The sequence below is a fragment of the Megalops cyprinoides genome, chromosome 1, assembly GCF_013368585.1.
Source record: "Megalops cyprinoides isolate fMegCyp1 chromosome 1, fMegCyp1.pri, whole genome shotgun sequence".
Classification (NCBI taxonomy): domain Eukaryota; kingdom Metazoa; phylum Chordata; class Actinopteri; order Elopiformes; family Megalopidae; genus Megalops; species Megalops cyprinoides.
Genome location: NC_050583.1, coordinates 50,094,421 through 50,108,668, shown reverse-complemented (window position 1 = coordinate 50,108,668; position 14,248 = coordinate 50,094,421). Strand labels below are relative to the sequence as shown.

Sequence of the window (14,248 nt, the reverse complement as noted above, 5' to 3'; positions counted from 1 at the left end):
GGCATCAATTTATCAACCACTTCTGAGAGAGGCTGAGCGAGAGAGAGGGAGAGAGAGAGAGAGAGAGAGAGAGGTGAAGAGATGGGATGAGAGAGAGAAGTTGCGAGAGAGAGAGAGAGAGAGAGAGAGAGTGAGTGAAGAGGTGGGATGAGAAAGAGAGGTTGAGAGAGAGAGAGAGGCAGAGAGAGGCTAACAGACAGACAGTGAGAGAGAGAGAGAGAAAGAAAGGCCGAGAGAAAGAGGCTGACAGACAGACACAGAGAGAGAGCCAGAGAGAGTGTAAAATGTCTGCATGTTTATACAGAGTTTTGAGGAGAAGAAAAATGGGGGTGGCTCAGTGAGTAACTTCATGTGACTGGAAGCAATCTCCCTGCGGTCAGATATGTTGTGCTTTCTTCTCCGCATTGTTCTTTTTTTAAGCCTCCTACCTCTCAGAGTGGGGTTTCAAAGGGACTTGACTGGCAGTTTAACTCTGGGGAGAAAAAAGGCACTTTGATGGGCACAAATCAAAGTCAATATTCTGATCTATGATATTTACAATGAGCTAGGAGTAAAACTTCATCGGGAGTAAAACTTCATTGGTTGAAGTACTGTTGATCAGTTGATATTAGTATTGTGCTCTATTTCAATTCAGTTAAACAGTGCCTTATTGGAAGGGAAAACAAAGCACTGTTGCCAAAGCCTCTTTACCTTCTAAAAGAAGCACACAAGCGTGTGTGTGTGTTTGTGTGTGTGTGTGTGTGTGTGTGTGTGTGTGTGTGAGAGAGAGAGAGAGAGAGAGAGAGAGAGAGAGAGCGAGAGAGAGTCATTTGGACCCAAGACATTGTCAGGAATGAGTGGCAATACACTGTAGCTACATTCTAAAATGTGAACTCTGACTGCCATCTTGCGGAAGACAAGAGAATTTACGATACACAATATTTATGTTTGCATTAAGTGATTGTCGCCTTCATTGTTTTAGTGTGTTATTTGTAACTCTACAATGACAATAGTGGAAATTCTGAAGCAATGCCAAGAATACACATTTATATTTTTTATTTATATATATTATATTTTTATATATATTTATATTTTTGATATATTTGCGAGTGTCTTGTAAAACTGATTTCGAGACAAGAAAGCAGAAGTTCGATAATTATGTAATACGGAATGATAGAAAAGTTACTGCCCAGCACACGAGTCATCTTTTTTGAGAGAGACCGACAATTCGCACACTCACTTGTCAGTCGCCTATGGAGTTTTTCCATTGGCCGTGCAGGTACGGGCGTCGGAGGGGGCTGGCTGCGCCCACATGTGCGGCTTCGTCATCTTCTGACCTTTTAAAAGTCGAGCCAAGATTGGTCCGCAGAGGGCGGGAGCAGCCGATCTTGAGCCCTGATTGGCTGATACGTGCACGCCCATTTTGCGCCGGCCAAAAAGCGAGTTGAAGGTGAAAGTCGCTCCTGTCACCGTCGGTAAATAGCAATCGGTCCCCGCACTGTTCCGCAAGCCTGCAGTAACTGGACATGTCGGTGTTCACTGATGTTCCGCAAGCCGCTCCGGTGGCGGTCTTCAAACTGACCGCAGATTTCCGGGAGGACAAAGATCGGAACAAAGTGAATTTGGGAGTGGGAGGTAAGAACACAGCGAAAATACTCAACTGGCTACTCTAGCTAGCTTTCTAAAGCTGTGTGCACAGATCAGTGTTACCTGCTGATATTTAAACGTTACCTCTATTTCAGGTTTATACATTGTTAGGTAGCCTAATATTTTTTCTTAATTATACTGAAATAAGTTATGGAGTTAACGTTAAACGATTCTGTTGACTTACTATTTGTGATTTGACTTCTTACTGTCGGTCACGGTTGGCGTTTTGTATTGTCAACGTCAAGATCCGACGTCAGTCTTGGTTCGGATCAGCACCAGCAAAGAGGGGCAGTGTGAAATCTTTAATCGCATTTTATAGCGCCCTCTCATATGACATTTTGTATGCACTTTTAAATACAGCAATTGACGTTACAATACTTGAACTGAACAGCTGTGACAAAAATAAAAACAAGAGTATTGCACCATGTGAAATAATCAAGGGGGAGCTCATTTATCGTTTAAAAGTAAAGGCTTGGGGTTAGGACAGAAAGGCTGTGACAGAGGGGTATTGCACAGCCAGCCAGTTCACTTTGGGGAGCTGCTGTTGCTGGCATTGTTCTGATGTGTTTCTCCAACTGCAAGTTACTGTGGTCCTGTGGTTTTTGGAACAATGCTGGACTGGCAATATGCATCCAAGAGGAAGCAGGGCTGTTTATTTGACCGGGGTAAACTAGGGACTCCTCAGGGGCCCTGAGTTCAGTAGGCCTCTGGTCTGATTGAAGAGGATACCACCCAAGTAAGGGCAGGGGAGACACAGGAGAAGGGCACTGGGGTGTCCTTGGAGCACTGGAAGCTTTATCCCCTAGGCAGTCTTAATGCCAGTGAAAACTGGTGCAGGCAGAGAGGGAAATAAAAAGAAAACCCTGATTGTTACATAGAAATGACCAAAATGTCACTACAGTATGACCTGTTACTGTGATGATTACTCTGCTACAGTGCAACCCTCTGTAGTGACACATATTCGCAGTATTAAGTATTCCGTATTACAGCGTGCTGCGTTACAGCTGGGTTAACAGCGAGGGGTGTCGACAGCAGTAATAGCCGCTGACCAATAATAGCGCCTCTAGCTGCACGCCTTTCTGTGCTCCCACCAGGAACTGTTGCCAAATAAAACACCGCGTTTGTAATTAGCCTGTCAGAGAGCTGTGTGCTGCTTGCTGGCCCTTTATGCTGTACCCACACGACTCTGGAGGCAAAACAGCAGAAACGGTGAAAAGGTTTAGTGGATGGTGCGTGTTTGTGTGTGCTGAGCAGCAGCCGACCCAAAAAAAAAAAACGCCCTCTGGTTCTCATGTGAGCCATGACCCGACAGCAGCTCACTGGGCGGAGAGAGACTGAATGCCAGTAACCTGACACCCAGCCTCTTGCGCCACGGCAGCCGCGGATTGGCTAAATTCCTCGGGGAGAACCAAGTTCCCCACGAGCAGATGCCTTTAACCCCAAGGTGACTTTCAGCCTGTGTGAAGCAAATCATAATGACATCACAGTACTGTCACAGATATTCTATTACGGCCAGATTTTCAGATTTGGAATTACCATGCACCAAGATGACAGTCTGACCCTATATATAGAACATCCGTGATAATGTACCCTTTGAACCTTTCTGCTCTTGCCGTTTGAGGTTTTGTTTGCTGCCAGTTTGACTGGTAAGGGTGAAGAGGTAATATTACTAGTTTTTCCTGGTGTTGCATTGCCCTGAGAAATGGCAACCCCATCGCACAACAGATTATACCTGCAAAACCAGAAGAAACCGAGACCCCACGCTGAAATTGCTGCTCATACAATAATCTGTGTAACTGCATTCCAAATGATTTGATCCAAACTTAAAAAAATGGCATTTACCTATTGCAGCAAAGCTCCATAAATTCTCAACAAACCTCAAAGGGCACTATTACAGTGCCCTGCAAGGTGTGCAAATTTGCCGCAGTTATGACATTAACAAGATACCAAAAGCTGCAGAGGCCTCTTGTGTTTTTCAGCCCAAGGTTAGTGTTCACTGTAGCCTGCAACGCTTGTGTTTTCTGGCCAATAGCAGATTAGCTAGCAGGCTAGTTAAAAGTAGTAGAAAAACAAGACAAAAAACTCTACATTACTTCAGCCAGGTCATATTGTCATCAAAACAGGATTCCAAATTCCTTCCAAATTCCTATTCTTGGGCAGGAATCCCTCTACTTGGGTTCGATCTGGTGTGATGTCAAGCTTACAGTCTTCTCATTTTGGAAGGACAACAGGAAAGCACAGTGGCTTTCTTGGTTCCTGCTTAGGTCACTAGCTGTCATTGCTGTTATGAGTCTGATAGCCCTAAAAGTGTACTAATGATGCTTCCCCCCACCCAAACTCCCACCCCACCCCTCCCTCCGTGTCCCCAGCGTACAGAACAGATGACTCCCAGCCGTGGGTGCTGCCGGTGGTGAAGAAGGTGGAGAGGATGATCGTGGAGGACAACAGCCTGAACCACGAGTACCTGCCCATCCTTGGGCTTCCTGAGTTCCGCTCCAGCGCCTCCAAGATTGCCCTGGGGGAGGACAGCCCCGCCATCCGCGAGAACAGGGTAGGGTCCCGCCAGCTGGTGGCTTGTTAATGAAACGCCATTCCCCTAAACACGGCTACCAGCTGGCGATTTTGGATCTCTGGGCCTGGAGTGGTCCTCGTCTTTAGGCTTAAAGGGTGACCAGGACTGGTAGCTTTTTTTATTAAATCATAATTTAATGTTATTTGTTTGAGCTTAAAACTGATTTCAAGATTTCTAGGAAAAAGTCAGGGAGCATTTAAATATCAGCCCTGGAGAAGGTTTACTTTGATATATGCATCACACAGCATATGAATGCCCCTTATGGGGTTGATTTATGCACTTCTTGTGTGTCCAACCAAACATGCACCCTAGATTTGATTTCCCACAGGATAACCGAGAGAGCAGTCTAAATAAATTTTTCATGAACGAGTCAGCTGATCTGACTTACCTAAGCATTTAGAACGGTTTAGTGTCTCTCTGTGTATATCTGTGTCCGTCTTGCTTATCCCTGTCCCTTGCTTTCTCTCGCCCACTGTCCCTCCACCCTCTCCCTCATTCTCTGTCACCGTCTCCTCTATATCTCCCTCTCATTCTCATCTCCTGTTCCCTTGCTCTCTCCCTCCCTCTTCTGTACTGTTTCTCTACTCCTTCTCCTTTAACTCTCTCCCTCTCTCTCTAACTCTCTCTCTCCCTGTCTCCTGCAGGTCGGAGGTGTGCAGGGACTGGGCGGGACAGGAGCCCTGAAGATCGGTGCCGAGTTTCTCCGCCGCTGGTACAACGGTCAGAACAACACAGCGACCCCAGTCTACGTCTCCTCGCCAACATGGGGTAAGCTTTGGTGCAGTCAGGACACCTAAACTCTGAAGTGCATAAGTTCTCTGCCTTTGCCATTTCTGGGTCCCCAGATGCCACAGGCTTGGTAGGCATTAAGAGGGCTCATCTGTGTATTAAGCAAAGAACACATTTGGTATGATTGTCTTTTTGAGCATTTTAAGATGCAAATTGCACCTGTGGCTGTGTGATGAACGCTTCTCACAAAACAACAGAACAGAAGGAACAAACTATATATTAAAAAAAAAAAAAAAATTAAAATGCAAAGAAACACAGCCTTGGCTACAAGCTGCTTGCTAGAGTATTCTTGCAACAGCCACACACCTGTATTTAATGCACCTTTGATTAGGCAGCTGTGGCCCATTAACCTATGGCTGGCTTAACATGCACATCAGACAATTACATTGACAACAGGCAAACAATTAACAGGTTTTGATGCGTGAAGTATGACCTACTGTTGGTAGGTTTGAGCTGGATATAAGAAACATTTAATGTTTTAACGATTTTTTAACGATGTTTTAACGATGAACACGAACTAACAGTTAACATGCATTCAGTTTCTAGGGGAGGTGAAGGCTCTCCTTCACAGGCTGACATGGAAAGCTCTTATCTTTTGGGACAGTCAGGTTCCACTCGGTTGTTGTTTGTTGCTATGGGCCAGTAGCAGGCTGCAGACGTGTTCGCTCTCGTGTGTCTGTTCACTCTTCTTCAGTGAATGCCCGTGGAAAACACACAAAGTTTATTCACGGGAAGAATTGTGTCACAAACAGTTTTTTTTCCTGTTGTCATCTGTTCAGTCATTTATTCCTCTGAAATTGGTTTCGGTTATGAAATCTAAATAGAATTCTGACTCTGATGGTGGCACTTGCTGGACTTTCCTAAAGGTGGGGTGTCTCCTTTGCATTTCTTTGTGGCTGTTCTCAGGATGTGTTGCTGGGTGATCTTTGGCGCTGTGGCACAGGTGTGAAGTTCACATGCATATATACATTTTACAGCATCCAGGACAAAACAGTGTGTAATAAGTGCTGTGACATTTATTAGCTTGATGTCCTTCTTTTCTGTCTCTAGAGAATCACAATGCTGTCTTTGCTGATGCCGGGTTCAAGGATATCCGGCCGTACAAGTACTGGGATCCTGAGAAGCGAGGGCTGGCATTGGCTGGCTTCCTGGATGACCTAGAGGTGAGTGAGTGAGTGAGAGAGTGAGTGAGAGAGGGGCAGGAGGGACTGAGCAAGGGACTGAGTGAGGGAGTGAGTGAAACAGATTGGGCAGAAGGATGAGGAGTTTTCCAATCTCATACATATCATATTTTCAATGATGCTATGATGCTGTAACTATACAACACTGTTTGCACCGATGTTCAGACAATTTTGAGTGTTCATTAGGCTGACACTTTCTTTGGACAATGACACAGTGCTGTGAGGCTTCCTCTCTTCATGTGACTTTACCACAGGATTGAGACAGCATATTGCAGCATTACAGCCCTTTGAAAAGAACATTACCATTTAAGCTTTTTTAACTCCACAGTTGTGCTTTTAAAATTCATACCTCATTAAAGGATTAAATTATCACTGGTAATGAAATGCCACTCTGTACTCAGAGACACGGTAAATAATCATTTTAAAAGTAGTTTGACCATTTTGTGAACCTGTTGGATAGACTATCCCTGACTTTAAACTCTGACATGTGATTGCATGTTTCACTGCAGAGGCAACAATGGAGAATCTATATGTAAGTGTTTCATGCTGCAGAGGTTGCATGTAACAATTAATTATTACAGGATTATATGTTGATTTGACTGATATGACTGACATTCAGATGTGTTCTGTTCTTTTCTGTATGTGGCATTGTACCTGGTCTTGTGCCTTTGCTTTGTAAATTTCTCTGGATTACAGTTCCTGCCAGATGCCAAAATGAAATGTAAATATTTTGTTGTGGCTGCCTGCTGTTCTTCAGAAAGCTCCAGAGCGCTCCATCTTTGTGCTGCACGCCTGTGCCCACAATCCCACCGGCACCGACCCCACCCCAGACGAGTGGAAGAAGATTGCGGAGGTCATGAAGGTGAGGCTGGAGTCAGAGGTCAGGGGGAAGATCGTGCTGTTAGCAAGACTGCTCTTGAAACTTGGCCCATGCGTCTACCTCAGGGCCAGGTGAATGTTGTGTTTTCAAGGTAATAGGACAGAATGAAATGGTCCTCCTGAGCAATGGCAGCTGAGCTTTTTCATACACCCATATTATTGGGCAGCTGTCAGAAGACAGGTAAACCTTCACCCTCAGTGACCGCCATTCAAGGACAGTTATTCGGTCACTCCCAAATGCAGATCAATTCACAACTTGAGAACATGGGAACATTGTGGGAAAATTAATCCGATCAAATGGTTTTGGCACACAAATACATTCTAACAACAGAGGGGTTACTCACAGAAATGATCATTTTATACTTGAAACAAGGCAGATGTACACTCTGAAGAGATCACTGCAGTTAAAAGTTTACTGTAATGACAGTCTCTTGAGCTAAGCAGAGATTGTGTCTGAACTGGTTTCAGCTGGTCATTGTCTTGAAGTGTTTCCCCGTTGGAGGCCTTATAGTGATGACTCCTCACTCATCACAGCACATTTTGTTCACATTCCATGGAAAATAAGTATGATAACTAGTAAATCTGGAAGCCTGAATAGTTACATCTTCATTTTGAAAACCTTGGTCAGGTTTTTCAAGGCCTGTTTTTCTTCCATAGTGCAGTGCATTTTCTCACGGATGACTGCCAGTAGTCTCCCTAAAACACTTGCAGTAATTAGTTTTTTGGAGAAGGCTCACACACACATTGACATTTCCCAGATGACGTTTTGCAGTTCAGAGCTGAACCTGTTCACTCTACAAGCAGGCCTTCCCTGTTTTTCCTCTCATTGTGTTCAAGCAGAGGAAGGACTTGTGTTCCTTCTGTTTCCTTTCAATGGTTATAGGACTCCCTTCTTCTTTCGCATGGGGGTTGTATAATCCTTGAGTCGTATCCCACACTCCCTTTGTCCACATTCTTTATGTTATTATGTTCAGTGAGTTTGAACTCTTGTCTTTTAGGGTTTCTGTTTCCTCTTGGCCGTGAAGTTGCATAACTGCAGATATTGTAAATTATGACCAGGTATTAGGCTCCTGTGTTCCTTTCATTCGTCATTCATCTGGTTGTTAACGGGAGGCTCCGGTACTGTGTGCACTTCTGTGATAGCTGTAGATGTTCTGTTTTAGAACACTCCCCTTAAATATGTTCTTAATGAGCCAGCCAATCAGAACACACCGGCAGAGGCAGCGCTTTCAGTGTGAAGCACACAGAACTGATTATCTGGTCTGTATGTTGAACATCTGTGGTGCAACTCTCTCCCCCCCTCATCCCGTTCCATCTCTTTCTTTTCTTTCTCTAGCGCAGGAACCTTTTTGTCTTCTTTGACTCGGCGTACCAGGGCTTTGCCTCAGGGAGCCTGGAGAAGGACGCGTGGGCCATCCGCTACTTCGTGTCCCAGGGCTTTGAGCTGCTGTGCGCCCAGTCCTTCTCCAAGAACTTCGGCCTCTACAGTGAGTAGCTTCATAGGAATATAGACTGTGCACCAGCTCTTCAGGCTAGGGCTCTAGACTGTTACCCATGAGAATACATGGACTTTATACTTTTATTCTATTTCACTGCAACTTATTCACTTCATCTAATGCTTAGTCCATTTTTCACATCCTGTAAATTCTGTTATGATTTATGATTGATTTGCTTTCTACAGCATGCACAGCTTTACCCTGTAGTGTTTAGGAAGTTTAACTGGCAACCAGAGGTTTGTTGGCTCCAATCCCAGGAAGGACACTTGTGTGTCTTACAGTGGGGTACTTAACCTGAACTGCATTGTTAGTATAAATGTATAATATGTGTAACAGCAAGCAATGCAAGTCACAACAAACATTTAAGAGTGATTACAATGTTAAGCAATGCCCCATTTGTGCAGAGTGAGTCACTAGCAGCATATGGTGACCCCACCCAGTATGGGTATCTATCAGAATGATGGAGTAATTGCTACATTTGTGCACCAGCAATGTCCCACCCTTGGCTCAAACCCATGAGCAGTGGTGTACACTCTCGCCATTTCATTTGTTAATGATCTGCAGTCATTTCTGAAACCAGCAACTTCACCCAACTTCTCAGTCCCTAAAAGATAAGGGGGGTTCTCTTCACAGACGAGAGGGTAGGCAACCTCACCGTGGTCGCCAAGGACAACGATAACCTGACCCGGGTCCTGTCCCAGATGGAGAAGATCGTCAGAACCACCTGGTCCAATCCCCCTTCTCAGGGGGCCCGCCTGGTGGCCATCACCCTCAACAGCCCTGAGCTGTTTGCCGAATGGTACGGCGTGCTTCCCCAAGTTTTGCTTTACCCCTCTTGGTAGCTCTCCGTTTGTCTGAGAAGCCTGAGGTCCCAGTCGTCCATCTGGTCAGTCTACTGGCGAACCTGAGTTATAATTAGGGTCTTAGGTATACATAGTGTTTATGGGTAAAATTCTGAATAGCAGTGCTGTTGCGTTGTGTTGTGTTGGTGAGGCCCTCCCTCTCTCCTCCCCCGCAGGCAGGACAACGTGAAGACCATGGCGGACCGGGTGCTGCTGATGAGGGCTCAGCTGAAGGCCAAGCTGCAGGCCCTGGGCACCCCGGGCACCTGGGACCACATCACCCAACAGATCGGCATGTTCAGCTTCACTGGCCTCAACCGTATGTCTAACCCCCCACATCACCTCCACCTACAGTGCTATAACACACCACCCCCAACACAGCAACACTACTCCACACACACCTCACACACAACACACACCTCACAGACAACACACACACCTCTTATACACCATACACACACCACCCCCAACATGGCAATATTACTCCATGCATACTTCACACACAACCCACAAACACCTCATACACACCTCACACACACGCCTCACTGTGAAGGGTCTAGGCCATCATTTGAGATGATATTTGGGTAAAGGAGTCTAATTTTAAGGGGTTTCACATCCTGCACATTTCTTCTCAGACTCAAACTTTTTTGTTAAACAAGTCACCTTTGAGAATTGTATATGTACGATGAAGCTTATTTGCACTGTTGTGCAAGTTCACACTTCACAAGAGCTAGCTCAAAGTTCAGTTCACACAGATTAAAATGAACAAGTTCATGTTCATCGTTCACAATTTTGAATTTTGAGCAAATTCACAGTCCCAGTTCATTTCTTCCATTTTTTAAATGAGCTGCTCCATGGACTATTTTATGTGAATATCTAAATACGCAGTGATTGTTACGCGGGATATGGGCAGCTGGTTGCGGGCTGTCGAGCTGTCTATCTGATGAGTTGCACTAATAAAAACGTCTCAAGTATGGAATAACGCTGTCCGTGTTTATTCATCAAGCAGTAACGTTAACACACCCAAGGATTCCGAATCTCGCGCAAACCTGAATGAGCTCAAGTTGATGTTCTTTTTTTTGCAAATGGATACGCTGAAGTTCACCGTTCACCAAAAAAATGAGCACGTTCAATGAACGCGCTCTTTTAACGCGTTCATGCACAACACTGCTTATTTGCATAAAAATGGTGTGAAGGAGGTGTGAAGAAATCATTTTCCAGGAAAATCAATGGGTGTCTTTATCTTTGAATGGTTGTACATTTGTTTTCAGAGTTGAATTTGAATTTGAATCTGGTTTTCATGGTTCCCGCTTCCATGCTTTAGTTAACCAGTTTGATGCTGAATGTTAATCCAGTGCCTTGTATTTACCTTCTGTCCACTATCTCTCTCCCCACTTTGCAGCCAAACAGGTGGAGTACCTGATCAAGGAGAAGCACATTTACCTGATGGCCAGCGGCCGCATCAACATGTGCGGCCTGACCACCAAGAACATCGACTACGTGGCCCAGTCCATCCACGAAGCCGTCACCAAGGTCCAGTAAGGGCCCGCCCACGCTGGCCCAGCCCGCTGTCACTTCCTGTCCTTATAGCTGTGATGGGAGAGCGGACCTTCCCGAACCTCAGAGCCATCACATGATGTCTGTGACTTGAAGAAATCATACTGCTTTGGTTAGAGTCACTGACAGCATGTGATGGCCCCACCCAATCTGGGGTTCATGAAGCCTCACTCTCTCACCACCATTCTGTGGCAGTGGTTAGTCCTGGACTCTGGAGGGGCGGGGACAAGAGGTGGTTGAGGAGGGATGGGGCTGTCCTGTTGGAGCTGCCTTGCCGCCTGTCAGCTTGCCCCACCCCCAGCAAGCCAGCACATGCTGTAGTTAACTAGTCTGTTTTTCTGATAATTTCAGAGAAACAAAAAGTAGTGTTTTAAAGTTAAAATGTATTACCAACCTGTCTGAGTGTCATTTGTCTCCTGGGTTTATTTCAGTGTCTCCTGTTTCAGTACTTTGGGTTTTTTTTTTTATAGCCTGTAACTACAGGGTCATGAAAAGAGCACTGACACTGAACTATGATATTTCAGTGTTTTTGTCACCTTCATAAAAGCCAATGTATCATGGCTTTTTATTCACTTTTAATGGATGTGAGCCTGTTACATGTGTTTCACAATCTGTTCCCCTTAAGGAATAAGGTAGTGTAAGTTCACTTCAGTGTTAAATGTTTATAATGTCTTCAAGAGGTCAGGGTTATCTTTAGGTTTTGTGACAGATTTAATGAACAGCTTCTGCATTTTGAAATTACGGTTGATGTTACATTACCAAAGTCTCAAAAACAGTCCAAAGTCAACATAAATAAAATCTAGTGAGATTTCTTAATGGTTAGCTTAATGGTTAGCTTATTGTGGCCCTCTCACCATTCAGCATAAAATATAAAACAAATAATATGATGAACTTGGATGGGAAAAAAAATAAAAATGTATGCCATTTTACACCTTACACATATTCCTTGTTTAGAGTGAGTGAGAAGTATATTGTGCGTAGTATATGTACAATGTAAGTGAAGTTCACGCATCATTTTATTTGAGGGGCATTATCATGGTCAAGTGTTTAAGCCAGAAGTGAATTCGCTATGTCTCAAATGAAAGATGGCTTTACCCTCTTTGAAGCAATACTTCAAGGATCAGCATGAAATTCTTTCCATACGCAGTGATGGGAGAGGCAGGGTTGGCAATGGGGGTGATGGTTATTGTAGTCCAAACAGAATACCACATCTCAGAATGCTATATTCACCCAGTGCCTTGCTTTATGATGAACTTGGAGGTACCACAGCACTATTCAGACTGGCACACAGTGTGAAATCACTGCTGTCTGTGGTGTTGGTGGGCATAGATAACTCCTTAAAAAGGGGGAGAGCAGCCTTATTGACTACATGTTGACTTTGTGGAAATGCACTCTTCTGTATTGACTCTCTGCTTGCCATGGTCACACACCTCCTGGTGCTCTCATGATGAAGACGGAAGGAAAATAAAATGGCATTATTTACTGTTTGGATTTTTTTGTTTTTGTTCTTTATTGTTCTCCGTATTCCATCTCTGGGTTCTGTTACTCATGTTGCACTTGAGCACAGCAGTTTTTTAAATATTATAGACTACTGTGTCATATTCCACTGCAATATGAAAAAAATATTTGCTTTGTTGAACTTCAGTTAAGGCTGACAGAAGTTGTTTTTTAATGCAGGTAATATAAATGAACAGTATAGACAATACTGCAGAATTTCATAAATTGTAGCAGTGTAGCATAGTGAGCAGCAGGACATTGCTGGTTTGATTCCCCACTGGAGCACTGTTACTGTACCCTTGGGCAAAGTACTTAACCCAGAATTGCCTTAGTAAATATCCAGCTGTATAATTGGATGACATGTAAAAATAGTAACCTATATAAATCACTCTGGATAAGAGTGTCTACTAAAAGACAATAATGTAGTGTAATGTCCTGGAACAGCTTTCCTGTTCCTAAAAGAATACTCTAGCTTTTATTCTGTAAAGATCTAGATGTTGACTATTTGTTATCATCAAGTCAGATTCTTAAGACTTAACACTACCCTGTGCTGCAGAGAGTGAGGGGCCACCATGCAGTAAAGGTGTCGCCCAAGCTACGGCGGCTCAACCATTGACACTAATGCCGCTGGCCACTAGATGGCGGAAAAGTGCTTTCAGCTGGGGCGATGGTCTGGTAGGGGGGTGTTAATGTTGCTCCTCTTGTATATTTAGAATGCATACCAGTGGTCATAGAACACATAATGCATTGTCTTTTGTTACTGCTGAGGTTGAAAATGCAGCGGTTAAACAATATTTCAGTACTTGACTAGATAGTTAGCAGATAGCTTGTTTGACAGATATTCCAGTGTTTGACAGATATTCCAGCTAGGTAGCAAGTAGCAGCACTCGGTTGTAGTTACTTAGCTAGAAAGTCAAGCTAGCCGCTACTAGCTAGCTGCTAATTCAAGTTGGATAACTTCCCTGTAAAGTAATTTGCATAGGTTGTTGAGTCACCAAGACAATATGTAAACATTTTCAAAGTGTGCATTTTATATTAGTAATTCATTGTGGCTTGCTCTGAGCGTAAGTGTTAATGGAAATTGAGTAGTTATATAAGGATATTTCCGGGACGCCTGATACCCCGAGGCCACTATTCTGTGAACACACTTCACAGAAAATATGTAGATATAATTTCGTAGCTTCAGGATGCAGATGGCAGGTACAGCGCGCCGCAAAAAGTCATACGGGTGTCCACAGTGACGTAACTAAGGCAACAACCCTTGCGCCAGGAGTGTGTCACGTGACTCAGGCAAAGCTAGAGTTTGTTTGGGAGAGCCATGGAAATAGGACAGCACCCTGCATTAGGACCACTTCTGGATAGATAGACACCCCCCCCCCCCCCAAAAAAAAAGGCAAACAGTCGAGTCATTGTTTCTTGATCTGGAATGGCTAGAGGGAGCCGCTTTCCTGGCAGTCCCTGTCCTGTTCTGACCCTGTGTAACTGGGATTATACAAACTCCTCTCTGTTTACTCACAGTGACCATTTGGAAGTGGCTCGGAAGGTTTAAAGCACAAATTCGCACACTGATGCAGCTCTCTGAGCAGAATGAAGCAGACACTTGCACCTGTTAGCGAATGGCCTCCTGCAACCTGCAATGGCAAGTGTTTGGTTACACTAAAGTAGAAAAGTGTTTGTTTGTTTGTTTTTCAAAAGATGCCATAATTGCCAAACCTAATTTAGGAATTCTTTGCTCTCATCATGAGACAAAAATATTGCCATTACAGATTAACATAAGATTTGTTGTGCTAATATGACCATTTTCATGTT

General features: G+C 44.2%; 1 protein-coding gene across 1 annotated transcript; it reads left to right on the top strand.

Moving 5' to 3' along the window:
- The first annotated feature begins 1,452 nt into the window (after positions 1-1,452).
- Positions 1,453-12,407, top strand: LOC118777448 (aspartate aminotransferase, cytoplasmic). Its single transcript, XM_036528351.1, has 9 exons — positions 1,453-1,614; positions 3,996-4,177; positions 4,843-4,966; positions 6,038-6,150; positions 6,926-7,030; positions 8,384-8,534; positions 9,177-9,342; positions 9,562-9,704; positions 10,788-12,407. The coding sequence occupies exons 1-9, from the start codon at positions 1,506-1,508 to the stop codon at positions 10,925-10,927; spliced, it is 1,233 nt and encodes a 410-aa protein (XP_036384244.1). The 5' UTR covers positions 1,453-1,505; the 3' UTR covers positions 10,928-12,407.
- Positions 12,408-14,248: the final 1,841 nt, after the last annotated feature.

Bases quoted from the DNA above. Each gene is read 5' to 3' on its own strand.
- LOC118777448 (XM_036528351.1), top strand. From the start codon at position 1,506: ATGTCGGTGTTCACTGATGTTCCGCAAGCCGCTCCGGTGGCGGTCTTC. The intron at 1,615-3,995 runs GTAAGAACACAG...CCGTGTCCCCAG, and splicing joins AGTGAATTTGGGAGTGGGAG to CGTACAGAACAGATGACTCC. The intron at 9,343-9,561 runs GTACGGCGTGCT...CCTCCCCCGCAG, and splicing joins CCTGAGCTGTTTGCCGAATG to GCAGGACAACGTGAAGACCA.